The 14,381-nt window shown below is 35.8% G+C and overlaps 1 protein-coding gene across 1 annotated transcript in view; it reads right to left on the bottom strand.

The window, feature by feature from the left end:
• Nucleotides 1-389: 389 nt before the first annotated feature.
• Nucleotides 390-14,381, bottom strand: part of PRPS1 (phosphoribosyl pyrophosphate synthetase 1) — a 29,943-nt gene continuing 15,951 nt past the window's right edge. Inside the window, exons 3-7 of the mRNA XM_063432424.1 lie at nt 13,382-13,480; nt 13,118-13,242; nt 9,369-9,542; nt 6,975-7,134; nt 390-849 (exon numbers count right to left, since the gene is read on the bottom strand). Of these exons, the coding sequence (XP_063288494.1) occupies nt 757-849; nt 6,975-7,134; nt 9,369-9,542; nt 13,118-13,242; nt 13,382-13,480 (651 nt within the window). The 3' untranslated portion in view covers nt 390-756. The remainder of the gene's footprint in view (nt 850-6,974; nt 7,135-9,368; nt 9,543-13,117; nt 13,243-13,381; nt 13,481-14,381) is intronic.

Here is a 14,381-nt window from a genome sequence, read left to right as displayed (position 1 = left end):
AAACATTCCATAGCGTCCTCCAGAGTGGGCTTTAACACTGTTAGGGCAGCATACAACATCCTGCAGTTTTGGTGTGAGGCGGAACTTTGACAGCTGACAAGCACCAATCACAAAGTAATTGGCTGGAAAAACATGAGTCACTCACTATTAAAGGAATACTTCCTGGAACAATGAAACCCAGGCACAGTCTCTGAATTGAAAAAGCATCAGAAACACTAACATTGTACATATAGTGTTCCTTTAAAATTACCGAATAAGTGCCAACCTAATTCAGCAGCACTCAACATCTCAACCACCCCTGTGAACAGCAGTGAAGTGTTGCATTAGTCATATGCACGAGCAAGTAACTTGGTGTTTGCATGTGGCAATATTTTGACAAGAGTCCTTAGTTTGTACTGCCGTTGGCAAGCGGCTGTCTTTATTTATAAAAAACAAAAAACCACAACAATCATATCTGTCCAATCCTTCGTTGACCGTCATCCCTTCTATAACAATATCTTACTTTACACAGACGTTCATAAAAACAAAGAACAGAATAAAATATATGGCTGGATACTCCGTTTTCATCAAGTCATGTGCTGGAGGGATGGGGCTTCACAGCAAAATAAATGCAACCCCACAGCTACTGGATAATCAGAACACACCTGTCCCTTTGTACTAGGGCATGGAGGACGTAGATATGGCCTCAATATATACCAATTGAAGTGAGGATATAAGTAGATAAGCAGGAGTGGAAGTATCAACATTTTGTGGGGACTACAATGGAACATGGCTGAATAGATAAGACACAGACTCCCCATTATGGGTCCTTCGAATAGCTTCAGCCAAGATCATGGAGATATCGATAACCTGGAAAGAGGGGGGACAAAACAAATAAGTAATGGGTTAAGAGACTATAGATTTAATCTGTTTTCTGGTTTTGTTAATATTTATAAAATGTTGCAACCGCAGACTTTAAATAAAAGGCATCTCAGGCAACCAAATGTCATTATCCACATTATCCTATTCAAGTAAAACTGAAATCGCTTAATGTCGTAAATATAGTACTATATTACATTTTCATATTGCTCGATGAAGACATAACTAAACAATATTAAGCCGTTCAAACTCACCCACCCCACAAAAAATAAAACACACAACACATTCTTAATGCACACACCTCTTAAATAACAGACAAAAACAAGAGGGGAATAAAATAAATTAACCTAATTTATTATATGCCAGAATCTTAAGAAGCAGTCTGTGACTACATAAACATCACCGTTGGTTCTCTGGGGGCTAAAAGACCTTATTTGGAGGGTACGCATTCCAGTTTTCCAACTTTGAATTTTCACAGTTAGTCATCATGCACCCATGTCCTATTTGGGACATTTTTGAAGCCGGACAATGTAATTTACCCCCACCAAACCATATATTTTTGAAAAGTAGACAACCCAGGGTATTCAATATGGGGTGTGTCCAGTCTTTTTTAGTAGCCACTTACTCACAAACACTGGCCGAAGTTAGCATTTATATTTGTTTGTGTGTTAAAAATTTAAATAAATAAATAAATAAAAACATTATGAACGCCAACTTTGGCCAGAATTTAAATATACACCATTTTCCAAATTATTATGCAAATTCTATTTAAGTGTCACAAAGATTAAATATTTTGTTTTTCAGTTTAACTCATGGATGGCATTGTGTCTCAGGACTCTTGATCACTGAAAATAATCTCGGACACCTGTGATAATTACATTGCCAGGTGAGCCCAATTTAACCCCTTCCCGCCGTTACGACGTACCATGCCGTCACGCATTAAATGGGCTTTAAAGCCGTTGCGACGGCATGGTACGCCGTAACGGCTTGCAGCCCCAGGAGGTATGATTTACTTACCTCCGCCGCGATCCTCTTCTGGGGGACTGCCTGACAGCCCAGGCAGCCCCCTTCCGGCAAATGAGGCCCCCGGGGGCCATGTGATCGCTCTCAAAGATAACATGGCGATAACATGGCCCCCTATAGCTGGCTATGGATCTGCCAGCAGGGGGACTGTTTGAAATATCAGACAGTCCCCCTGCTGGTAGGAGGTGTAAAAAAAATAAATTAGACATGTGTAAAATTAAAATAAATATAATTTTTATATATATATATATATATATATATATATATATATATATATATATACATATAATATATATACATATAATATATATGTAACGTCATACAAAGTGTATTTTAATATTAATATAAGTATATATATTAATATTAAAATACACTTAGAATGGCGTTACATATATAATATGTATATATATTATATATATATATAATAGATGTATATATATTATATATAAATACGTATAATTAAAATAATAAATAAATAAAATAATAAAATAAATAAATAAAATATTGAAACAAAATTTAATATAAATTATATATGCATATGTAATTTCATTCTAACTGTATTTTGTTATTAATATATATATATATATATATCGGTAACAAAATACACTTAGAATGACATTCTATATATATCTATCTATATATAAAATACAAATAACCGCAAATATATATATATATTATTATACATATTTGAAGTCTACGTGTATATTTATGAAAATATTTTTGTAATAATGTGTATGGACATATGTATATTTTGTATTATTTTTAATTATCTATATATACACATATAAATTATTTCTAAGTGTATTTTGATATAAAATATTTCATATTGAATTTTATATATTAATAGAAAATATACTTAGTATGACGTTATAATTATTTTTTTTTAAATTAACTGTATTTTTAAACTTTAATTTGTTTTTTTTTTTTTTTTTTGTTTTTTTTAACAGCAGTTCCCCTGCTGGCAACACTATGGGCACCTATTGCGGCCATGTGACCCCCTCCCCTCCCTTTACTCACCTGATTTAAATGTGTAAGCTTAGCTGTCAAGTCAAGGAAAACCTCTTAAGGAAGTCCCACACCAACAACCAACTATGCTGCTTTGAGCTTTTAACTACGGAGTGTTGGTGTAGGACTCTGCAAAAATGAATATCAGAGCTGAATACTATACTATGTTAGCAGGTTTATTTGTTGTTCATATATTACTGAAGTCCACCAGTGGTGAAGGTTTGAGTGCTGGGATTATTTATGTATGTCATAATAGCATTTTAAATATTACACACGTAATAGGATAAATGTAATTCTCTAATCTCTTCTCCCTTGTTAAAAAAAAAACCAAAACATATATATATATATATATATATATAATAAAAAAAAAAGTAAATTTGTACATGAACATTTGTATTGCTCTCCAATTTTTGGTTTTTGTTTTATATATATATATATATATATATATAGAAAAATCACAAAGTCCTTGTAGTAGTCCTATGTAGTAAACCCGGGTGCTTGCAATCGGGGGGAAAATCTTATGCACCAACAGTAAAGATGACCAGCACTCACGGTTTGTAGATAAAGGTTAAAAGTTGTAGACTTTAATGTTGAAACATTTTAAAATAGTTTAATCGACGTTTCAGTCCTTGTCTGGGACTTTCATCAGGTTCGTGTGTGTATATAATGTATATATATAGCTATATATCCATCTCTCATTTGCTTGTCAGCTGCCACCTAATTGCATGTTGCTTCTGTGTATCTGGATTGATAGCTTGAGTCAAAGTTTCGACACAAACATGTATTACGAACACCAGTGTGTTCCTCTGCCCTTAGTGTTCTTAAGACAGCATAGAACACCCGCCGTCCTCAAAGGGTTAGAGAGGCATTCCAGACCCCTAAAGTACTGCAGCTTGCTGAAGTGCATTATGTGGTAAAAGTGTGCCCTCTTTTTTTAATTTCACACTATTAATTTCAATAAAAAAAAAAAAGTAACTTTCATAAATTAACCTCGTTACGCCCTCCGGCTGTCAAACAGTGCTGTTACTTCCTGGTTGCTTAGCTCATTGGAGCTAAACTCAAGAGGCAGACAATTGCTCAGAACATCTGCCTTGCAAAGACTTCTCATCGAAGTCGTGACTACTTGTTTGTTAGTCCACCTACTGAACTGCGCTGCAGAATTTGTTGGCTGTTTTTTAAATAATCGAGTAGAGGGGAAAAAAATAAATAAAAGTATGTCAACTAAATAGCTTTTTTTGCGACAATGGAGTGTCCCTTTAATATGAATGATTAATGGGAGACTACATGAGTAATAACAGGACTACTGGCTATGGTACCTTCCTCAAGAAGTGATCTAGATTAATTGTGAAGTAATCTAACTTTTCACTACAGATATAGCGGACACTTGCATGCCATTTCTATTAAATTCACTGAGAAAGGCTTTAGATATTGAAAATAAATAAAGGTTTAGAAAGTATGATTATTTTCAGGCATGAAACAAGATAAGTAACTATACACAGCAGCAACAATGGGTGCACATCTAGTAGGTATTTTCTTCATGGAGATTAGGTAGACACCTTGTGGACATTTTACATATTGCATGTTAGTTCTTTATGCTTCACTCTCTGGTGGGTATTTAGACAATTTAAATAAAATACATAAAAAAAAAAAAAAATTAACCTTCTGAGGGTAATTACCATCTACAATAGTTATTGTTTTTCCTTTTATTAGTAGATTTCATGCGCAAGTAAGTAGTTATGCATTTGTTTATTTAGGTAAGCAGGTGTGCAGCAAATAGGACTTTGTTAAAAGTGCAAAAAGTCTTTGGGTACCAACCCACACACACACACACACAAATAAAATGCATCTGATCTGTTTAGGCCTGTTCAACCATGGATAAAAATGAAAACAAAAAAACCCACAAAACTAAGTTTTTAGTCATCACAGACCAATTTCGCCACGATAAGCATGGAGGCAGATAGAAAAGCCATTCGCCTAAGAAACAGGTGCCCAGTTAAACCCAAAGAGTGTCCCCTTCTAAACAATAAAGGGAGCGCCAAGTAGAATGGCTAAGCATCATGGACGCTGCAGTTCTACAAAATCGGGGAAGTTACAGTTTTCCTAACCCTATGCTAAATCCTCATACTTTGTCGTTCTATTTTGCTCCCTTGGCTGAGGAAGACGGAGATAAAATTATTTGAAGCTGGCATGGTACAACTTGCCTTTGTGCCTTCACAGACATCTGGACTTCGAACATCCAACACTGGAACATTTCCTCCCCAAGTAAAGCTAACACAATGAAAGAATGCATCCAAAATAATTTTTTAGAACAGTAAATTGTATTGGTTCCAGTATAAGAAATACTGAAGAATATATTCTCCGATAATTCTTGACATAAAGGCTGCAAAGAAACCAAGAATGGATTTTGGACCTGAAAATGTCCATCTAGAAAAGAGCCTTCATGACAGAAAATCTCACACCCATTCTTGCTCAGATCCATAATTTGGTAGTGTCTGGAAGTTTATTATCACATACAGATTGTTTAAAAGAACTTCAAATATCTATGCTTTGCAACAGTTGCCAATGATGCCAATTTGTGCCAAATTCAGTTCCCAGAACAGCTTATTAAAAAGTCCTCATCTATCTGATCGTCTCCACAAGAAAGCAACAAACATATACCAGTATCTCAATGATATTCAGAGTGTAAATAACACGTCACTGCAAAGGAGTACACTTTAGATCTGGGGTGAACTTCAAAAGGAGCTAGTAAGATTAAAGGGTGGCCAGATCCGACATATTTACAGGGATTCACATTTCTCATATTTATGAAAAAGCATGAAAAGGGCGGCCCTGCAGTGTGTAAAATGCATATTCTGTATTTTTGCTAAATGCCTAATTGCATGATTCTTCATTGCCCAATAGCTTAATCTAATGCACATTCTTCTGAAATCTAAAACTATAGGGCTGTCCATCAATATGTATAGGTCATATGTGTCACAGAAAACATTGTGGACTTGTTCACCCGGAGTAAGAATCAATTCTTCCTTTGAAAAATACCAGAACAGCTTTGATCTCCTTATTATAGGAAGTATTTTCTGACTTCTAGCCAAACAGCTATGAAAACGCTTTACAGGAAAAGGATTAACTCTCAGAGTACATAAGTGTACTTGGGGCACCCTCCTTCCTAATAGGCCCGGAACATCAAGTAGGTATAAGAATACATGCATTAGTTATATCAGGAAGAACAAAACATATTCATCTCAAAAGAAGTTAGACTAAGCCTAAAGTAGTAAAGCAACAGGAGAAGAAAAAAAAAAACAAAAGAACTATACACGAGGTTTATCATTAGAAGAAGTATTAAGCCTCAAATTCTTCCTACAAGGATACAACTCAAAATTAATAGATTGGGATGCTTTCACTTTGCTCTGAAAAATTCCATTTGTGATATTTATTTTGACCAATTCTATGTAATCAGGAAAACAAATAAGTAACAGATTGCAGAACCATGGGAGATCATGTGCAGAACACAGGAATGTTCCACATGATGGCTTGGAAAGGTAGAGACTATGCTTGAAATACTTCAGAGATGTTCAATGCGATAAAACTTTGTTCACTCACCAAAGATTCCACTTTTGACATATTTAGCCATTCCCAATATTCAACATACAGTGGATCCAGTCATCAAAAGACTCATGAGAATTCATCCTCTTAAATTTGCACCTTTATGGAACATCATACTTTCCCATTGAGCTCCCCGAGTCTTCTTCAGAATGGCGGATAATATTACATCAGCCTGAAGTCCCTAAGAAATCCAGGTCTAATAAGAGCCTCTGTTTAATCAATTTCTAACTAATACCATTGCCAGTTCCAGGGTTCTTACCTGAAAGTGATTTCTTGCTTTCATCCATTTCATGATAGTGTTCCCTTCCCCTTTCCCAGAACCAGTTTCTAAGGAAGAACAATCTTGGTATACCCTGGATATAATCTGTGACGTGACAATGTATCTAAAGAACTAGAGCCTAAAGAGCAATATATATTTGCACTTTGCTAACTAAGGTAAAAATATAATTACCTATCGCACCTGAAAGCATACTTAAAACTACACCCACCTGGATCTTGGAACAATGTTTTATCTTTTCTTCTTGTGGAATTGTGTTGGTTACCACTACTGCTTCAAAACAGGCATTATTAATTCGGGAAATGGCTGGACCAGAAAATATACCATGTGTCAGGATGGCATATACCTTTGTGGCTCCAGCTGACAGGAGTCTGGAGAAAAGAGAAAAAAAAAAAAAAAAAAGTGAAAATTAATGATGTAAGATACTATGCAGCTGGTTAACTAAATGTTGGGTAAGCAAACAAACAGTCATTATAAACTCCAACAACTCAAATTGCTATAACCGGTAAAGAGGCTATAGTGCCAAGTCATTGCAGGCATCCATGGCCTGGCTTCTCCTCACCGAAGATAGTTCCAGCTTAGTTTATGTTAAACTGCGCGGGACTGATTGAAAACCACTTATAAAACGTTATTTTAATACAACACAGAAGGGATTTTTGAATCCTATCTTTTGGGCCTATGTAAATTTTGACCAAGTGGTGTTCAAAATGTGCCCAAGGAGAGGCTAGTTAAACACATGTGCACTTTGCAGCTCCACCGATTCCTGTACAATGCCCGGTTTACAACTGTGCACCAATTGTCATCGGTCATAGCAGAGCTGCATTAGTTAAAAAAAGTAGCTACATTCATCTTAAGTAATGCATGGAACAAAGGCGTGGTGTTAAACAACCTAATACCAAAAGATCAGACCATAATTGGAAACAGAACTATAGTGTGGACTGAAATAAGTTCAGTTGAAACTTACTAAAATGATTTAGCGGAGCCCTTTTCTGATGAGAGTTAAAACCCCCAAAGTGCAAAAATATATATAAATAAATAAGAACCCACACAATACTCCACTTCTAGTCTTGATAAAGTGTATATAGCACCAGATTAATAACAGTTCTGATATTGCTGTTGTAAATGCTACAATTGCCTGGATGTGGGATTGTTTTTGTTGACAAACATCACACAGCACAACAACCATCACCACTTAAAATTAAATGAACACTCAAGGAACACAAAGCACTTCAGCTTGCTGTGCTGTCAAATTTGTTACAGTTTATACAAAGTGCCGATTTCCACTTTTTTTGTTATATAAAACACTTTACTAGAACACCTCCTCATGGCCAATGAAAGACATGCGCACTGGACTAGCATGCACCTACCTGCTTTCCCTCTTCTCAGTGAGTTGTACTACAGCTCATCCAGAAGCACACAGTAAGAAGCCTCTGAATGATGCATTCCTCAGCAATGAATTAAAGTCCATGTCGGGGAAAAGAGGGGATGCATTGCAAAGGCATTTACAGCAGCAACATTGTAACAGTAATGAATTCGGTGCACTATACATATTTCCCCAAAGAAAACATGCATGCATTTCAATTCTGCATGTTTTATATGGGGATTTATCTACTAAATTGTTGAAAAATTAAAATGGAATGCAATTAAAGCGTGTGTTCTCAGCAGTACACTTTGCATTGAAATCCTGAGAATGAACTAGCTAGAGCCAACAGAGAAACTTAATGAAAAATAAATAAACGTAATAACCTGAAATTAGCCACAGTTTGCAAAGAGGACAAGGTGTTGACACACAACAGCCAGTTCCTCGTCTGGCCAATTTGTTGTATATTTACACAGGTTGAGTGTGCAGGAATTATAAAGGAATGCATTGTAAACTATGGTGTCATTTCACAAAGAGAAAAACTCTGTGTGATATGTTGGTTTACATTCTTGCTCTTTTGTGGCACCTTTTCAGGCATTAGTAAGGGGCTTCAAATTTCCACCAACCACTAACGAGCAGCAAATTAAAATGTTGCCCACAGTAGAAATTAACCCCTGGTGGGTATTACACGGCTTGAAGTGGTGAGTAATTTATTAGGCCTGGCTAATAGCATTGAACTTGAAATTTAAAACCCTGCAATTGTGGACAGCTATAGATGGAACACAATGTTCTTAGTGTGTACAGACACACTAAAGAATAGAAATAATAGGCACACAAATGTAAAAAAAAATACTAGTCTGGAGAGAAGCCCCTGTGACACCACTCACCATCTTTCAAAGAAACTAGACATGAAAAGGGCTACCTGTCTTTTAAACAGTGACAGGCAGACAGGAGGAAAACAGATTTTCCTGTGTTTTTTTTTTTGTTTTTTTTTTAAATACTGAGCATGGAGTGAGTGGATAGATCCAGTTTTTAGAAATTTAGAGCCACAACTCACTGGTATGTTGGGATACTTTATGCATTTAAAACATATTCAGAGTTATTCTCTGAAGTGAGAATCTGATTTAGAGAATATTTTCTGGTTCAGTTATTTTAAACTTACATTTAAAATTTTCTTTGAATACACAGCGAATTCTCAGGTTGGTGAATAACCCTGACAATGTCACTATTTTCTTGATCACTTACTTTTCTGCAGCATGACAAATTGTTCCACAGGTATCAGCCATGTCATCAACAAGAATAGCTACTTTATCTTTCACGTCTCCAACAAGCACCATGCGATCCACTTCATTGGCTTTTTTCCTTTCCTTGTGAATCAGGGCAAAGTCAACATTCAGACGATCAGCAATGGATGTCACCCTAATAATAAAAAAATAAATAAAATAAAAAAAGGAGAAGAGAGAATTTACAAAACATTAATTTTAACTGTTCCACAAGAGCAGTAAATTTCAATGAGAAATTTTGTTATTAGACACACTTATTACTACGTGGACTTGGTATTTCAGGCAAAGTGCCCTTTTTACAGCTAGTGTGTAATTGCACCTATTTCAATATATTTGCCTTTTGGTCGAGGGACTGATTTTAGAGCGCATCCAACAAGCCAAAAGGTATGTGAGACAGGCTTAACTTCTTATGAGAGGAAACTGAGGAAATAGAAAATCTAGCAAAAATCATGCACATTCACCTGACTCAACACTCAAAAGAACACGTTTGATACTCAGCGAGAAAACTAGGTTCTTATATATGTTTTTGTGATTTATAAAAAGTGAACTGATGTCAAGTTATACAGATTTAAACCAGTCAATAAGGTTATTTTCTCAGATGCAAAAGTTAAAGGGACACTAAATATTACTGTATTAACGATCCACAGACTTCAGGTGGAAGGAGTTTTCAATCACAATTTTTCCCTACCATAACCTTTTTGGTTTTTGCTTCCCAAGCACTATCAAGCCTTAATAGCAAACCAGTAACCAACCTCATGCTGATGATTTGCATTTACAATGAAACAGCTGTTCATGAGTGGTTCACTGGCTTTGCATCTTTTCCTAAGTTGTGTTTCAAAGCTGTTGTATATAGCAAACACAGACTTTAACCCCTTAAGGACGCAGGACGGTTCAGGACCGTCATCAGCATTTTTCCATTGCCGACGGTCCTGAACCGTCCTAAATTTAAGATGTACTTACCCGATCGGCGTCGTTCCCCCGCCGGCGATCGGCGGTGCTCCCGTTGTGGGGAGACTGCCTGCAGCCCAGACAGTCTCCCCATGGCAGATTAGGACCCCTGTGGCCATGTGATCGCCCAACAGGTGTCCATGTGTCTGCCTGCAGGGGGACTGTCTGTGCTGACAGGCAGTCTCCCTGCTAGTGTAAAATCAAAGAAAAAATTAAAGTTAAAGTGAATAAAAAAAATTATTATATTATATGTGATATATAGACATATATTATACCTATATAATATATATATTCATACCAAGTGTATTTTTATATTAATATGTACATATATTAATATAAAAATACACTTCTAATTAAATTACACACGTATATATATATATATATATATATATATATATATATATATACACACACACACACACACACACACACACACAATTATAAAATACAAATAATAAGTAATTTAAATTAAACAGGTAAAAATAATAAAAAAAATTAAAATTATATATCTATACGAAATTTTATTTTGATATTAATATATATATATCTATATCAAAATACACTTAGAATGAAATTGTATATATATCAATGTATATATAAATAAAAAGAATACGAACTATTCATATGTCCATATACAAAATTACATAAATAATTATATAAATATACACGTAGACGTCAAATATATAAATATGCATATTTAAATTCTACGTGCGTATTTATGTAATATTTTTACATAATTAAGTTATTTTATTGATTGCAATTTAACCCCTTAAGGACCAAACTTCTGGAATTAAAGGGAATCATGACATGTCAGACATGTCATGTGTCCTTAAGGGGTTAAGGGACCTGCCTGCCAACCCAGGCCGAAAGTCCAGAGAATTTAATTTGCCATCACTGTATTTTACCCTGTAACGTTCTACAACACCCTAAAACCTGTACATGGGGGGGTACGGTTTTACTCGGGAGACTTTGCTGAACACATATTAGTGATTCAAAACAGTAAAACATATCACAGCGATGATATTGTCAGTGAAAGTGACTTTTTTTGCATTTTTCACACACAAACAGCACTTTTACTGATGATATAATTGTTGTGATACATTTTCCAGTTTTGAAACACTAATATTTGTGTTCAGCAAAGTCTCCTGAGTATAACAGTACCCCCCATGTACAGGTTTTATAGCGTTTTTGAAAGTTACAGGGTCAAATATTTTTACATTGAAAATGGCCAGGTTGGTTACGTTGCCTTTGAGAGCGTATGGTAGCCCAGGAATGAGAATTACCCCCATGATGGCATACCATTTGCAAAAGAAGACAACCCAAGGTATTGCAAATGGGGTATGTCCAGTCTTTTTTAGTAACCACTTAGTCACAAACACTGGCCAAAATTAGCGTTCAATTTAGTTTTTTACTTTTTTCACACACAAACAAATATGAACGCTAACTTTGGCCAGTGTTTGCGACTAAGTGGCTACTAAAAAAGTCTGGACATACCCCATATTGAATACCCTGGGTTGTCTACTTTAAAAAAAATATGTACACGTGGGGTGTTATTCAGCGATTTATGACAGATAATAGTGTTGCAATGTCACTATTGATACATTTTAAAAATGTATGTTTTGAAACCGCAATATCCTACTTGTACTTATAGCCCTATAACATGCAAAAAAATAGCAAAAAGCATGTAAACACTGGGTATTTTTAAACAAAATTTTGAATCTATTTAGCAGTTTTTTTCATTCGCTTTTGTAGATGAGAAAGATTTTTCACATAAACTAATTTGCATATGCCCACCCAGAATCCTTTGCAGTAGTAACATCACTGCAAATTTGTGATTTCTGTGGGAAAAGCAAGTCTTATGGCTTGACTGGTGAGCAGAGGTAGAGAGATAGAGAGAGAGACACACACACACACACATCTATACATACATACATACATATACACATACTCTCTCCAGGTCTGTTCAATGTGGTTTATTCAAATTATTGCATACATTTTGTCTAGATCGACGTTTCGACCCCAGCGGGTCTTCCTCAAGATAGATATAAATATATACATACACACTGAACACTCCTCAGAGATGCTTTGATTCAACACATTCCTATAAGATACTGATTTCCTAAGAGAAAGCATTGGATTGGCTAAGATCAGCCATAGAGATGAGACCAGCAGGGTGATGGAGAAAAAATACGTAAAATAACTTCTTACTCCGGGGGGAGGGGGGGGGAGGGGTTGTTGTCCAACAATATAAATACATATCAGTTTTTCCATGCAGAACGTACATAGGAAGCACCTTTCTTAGCCGTCTGAGTGTCTGCCACTAGAGGTGCTACTAGGCCTCAATGTAAACACTGCCTTTTCTCTCAAAAGGCAGAATTTTCATTGCTCAGCTGCAGGGACATGCTGTAGACACCAGAACCACTACATTAAGCTGTACTGGTTCTGGTGACTATAGGGACTCTTTAATTAGTACTTTATGACTAGCAGAGTTATGTGGACCTTTTTTTCCCCCATTGAATACAGTCAATATGGTATTTACCTTTTTTGTATCACATCTTGTTGTGCAAAACCCAAACTAACATGTCTTAAAAAGGGAGGAACATGAAGGGAAGAAAAGGCACTCCCTTTTGGTATTCCTTGTACAGAGGACACCAAACCTTTGTAATCTTGCAATCATCTTGTAACCTTGCCATTTGTATCTGTTTGTTTTGCATTTTACCCTACAAACCCTACTTAGAAGGCTACTTAGTTTGAAAAGCTCACCTTTTTGCTCCTCCAGCATCTGGTGACACTATTGTACACGTTTTCCATTCTGGGATATTCTCTCGAATCCATTTTAAGACAGCTGGTTCTGCATACAGATTATCCACAGGAATATCGAAGAAACCCTACAAGTTACATGAAAAATGTGTAAGTATGTATAATTGCACATCATCAACAATCTTTCTTCCATTCATCCCCTCCCATGATTCAAACTGAAGTGCTTCCATGCCAACCAAGTAAAATGTACTAAATAAAGCAAATAACCTGTATCTGGGATGCGTGAAGGTCCATTGTAATGATGTGGTCAGCGCCTGCCACGGACAGCATGTTAGCAACAAGTTTAGCAGAGATTGGAGCTCGAGACTGGAATAAAGAAAAGCAACAACTAATGATACAGAAACCATGACAATGGATAATGAATGAATGAATGAATGAATGTGAACCACTCTATGTATAAAACAAAACAAAACAATCCACTAGAACACCAGCTTGCAAAAGGCCTGGCTACAAACCGAAAACTATGAATATTGGACACAGCTGTACTGATCATATGGATGAGCAAGGTTTACTTTTTTTTGTAGATCTGTATTTTATTGTACTGTTTTGTAAAGGTTACAACATAAAAGTAATCAAGAGGATTTCAGAGATTAGTGTTGGTCATTAGCAATGCATAGAGTATTAACAGCATATAAGGTCAATGGGTGTGTAACACCGTTTTATGAGCACATTGTTTTAAAGTAATTCCAACCTCAGCTAGACTGTAGCTTAAGATATCAAACAAATAATTTGTATATGAGACTGAAATAGAGGGAGAATAGAGGAGAGAGGATAGAACAAAAAGGAATAAGTTAATACAAACTGCAATGCGCTCCTGACCCACCCAAGTCAGCTGTGCGACCATTTGGATGACTATTTGCCACTATTCACTAACCTGTAAAATTGTACAAAAACATCTCAACTTATTTCTGGTTTCCTTTTCCCCAATGTACAAATAATCTGCTATAACTAGCTTTTGCAGCAATTCTAGCTATGACGCATGCTTCACAATTATCTAAGCCCCCATTCCTTCTCCCATTTATTGGACTATAAATGAAAAGACTCACTCAATAACCCTATATAAAAATAAAATAAAACAAGAAAATCATGTTAAGTAGATATACCCCAACAAACATGCACACATTTAAATATGCACTTTTTTTGATTGGGGGTATATCTAAGCACGACTCGCAAAAAGCTGCAGATCTCTTGTCTGCAGCCTCTGCAA

The sequence above is a fragment of the Pelobates fuscus genome, chromosome 9, assembly GCF_036172605.1.
Source record: "Pelobates fuscus isolate aPelFus1 chromosome 9, aPelFus1.pri, whole genome shotgun sequence".
Taxonomy (NCBI): Eukaryota; Metazoa; Chordata; class Amphibia; order Anura; family Pelobatidae; genus Pelobates; species Pelobates fuscus.
This window is presented reverse-complemented; position numbering and strand designations above follow the sequence as displayed.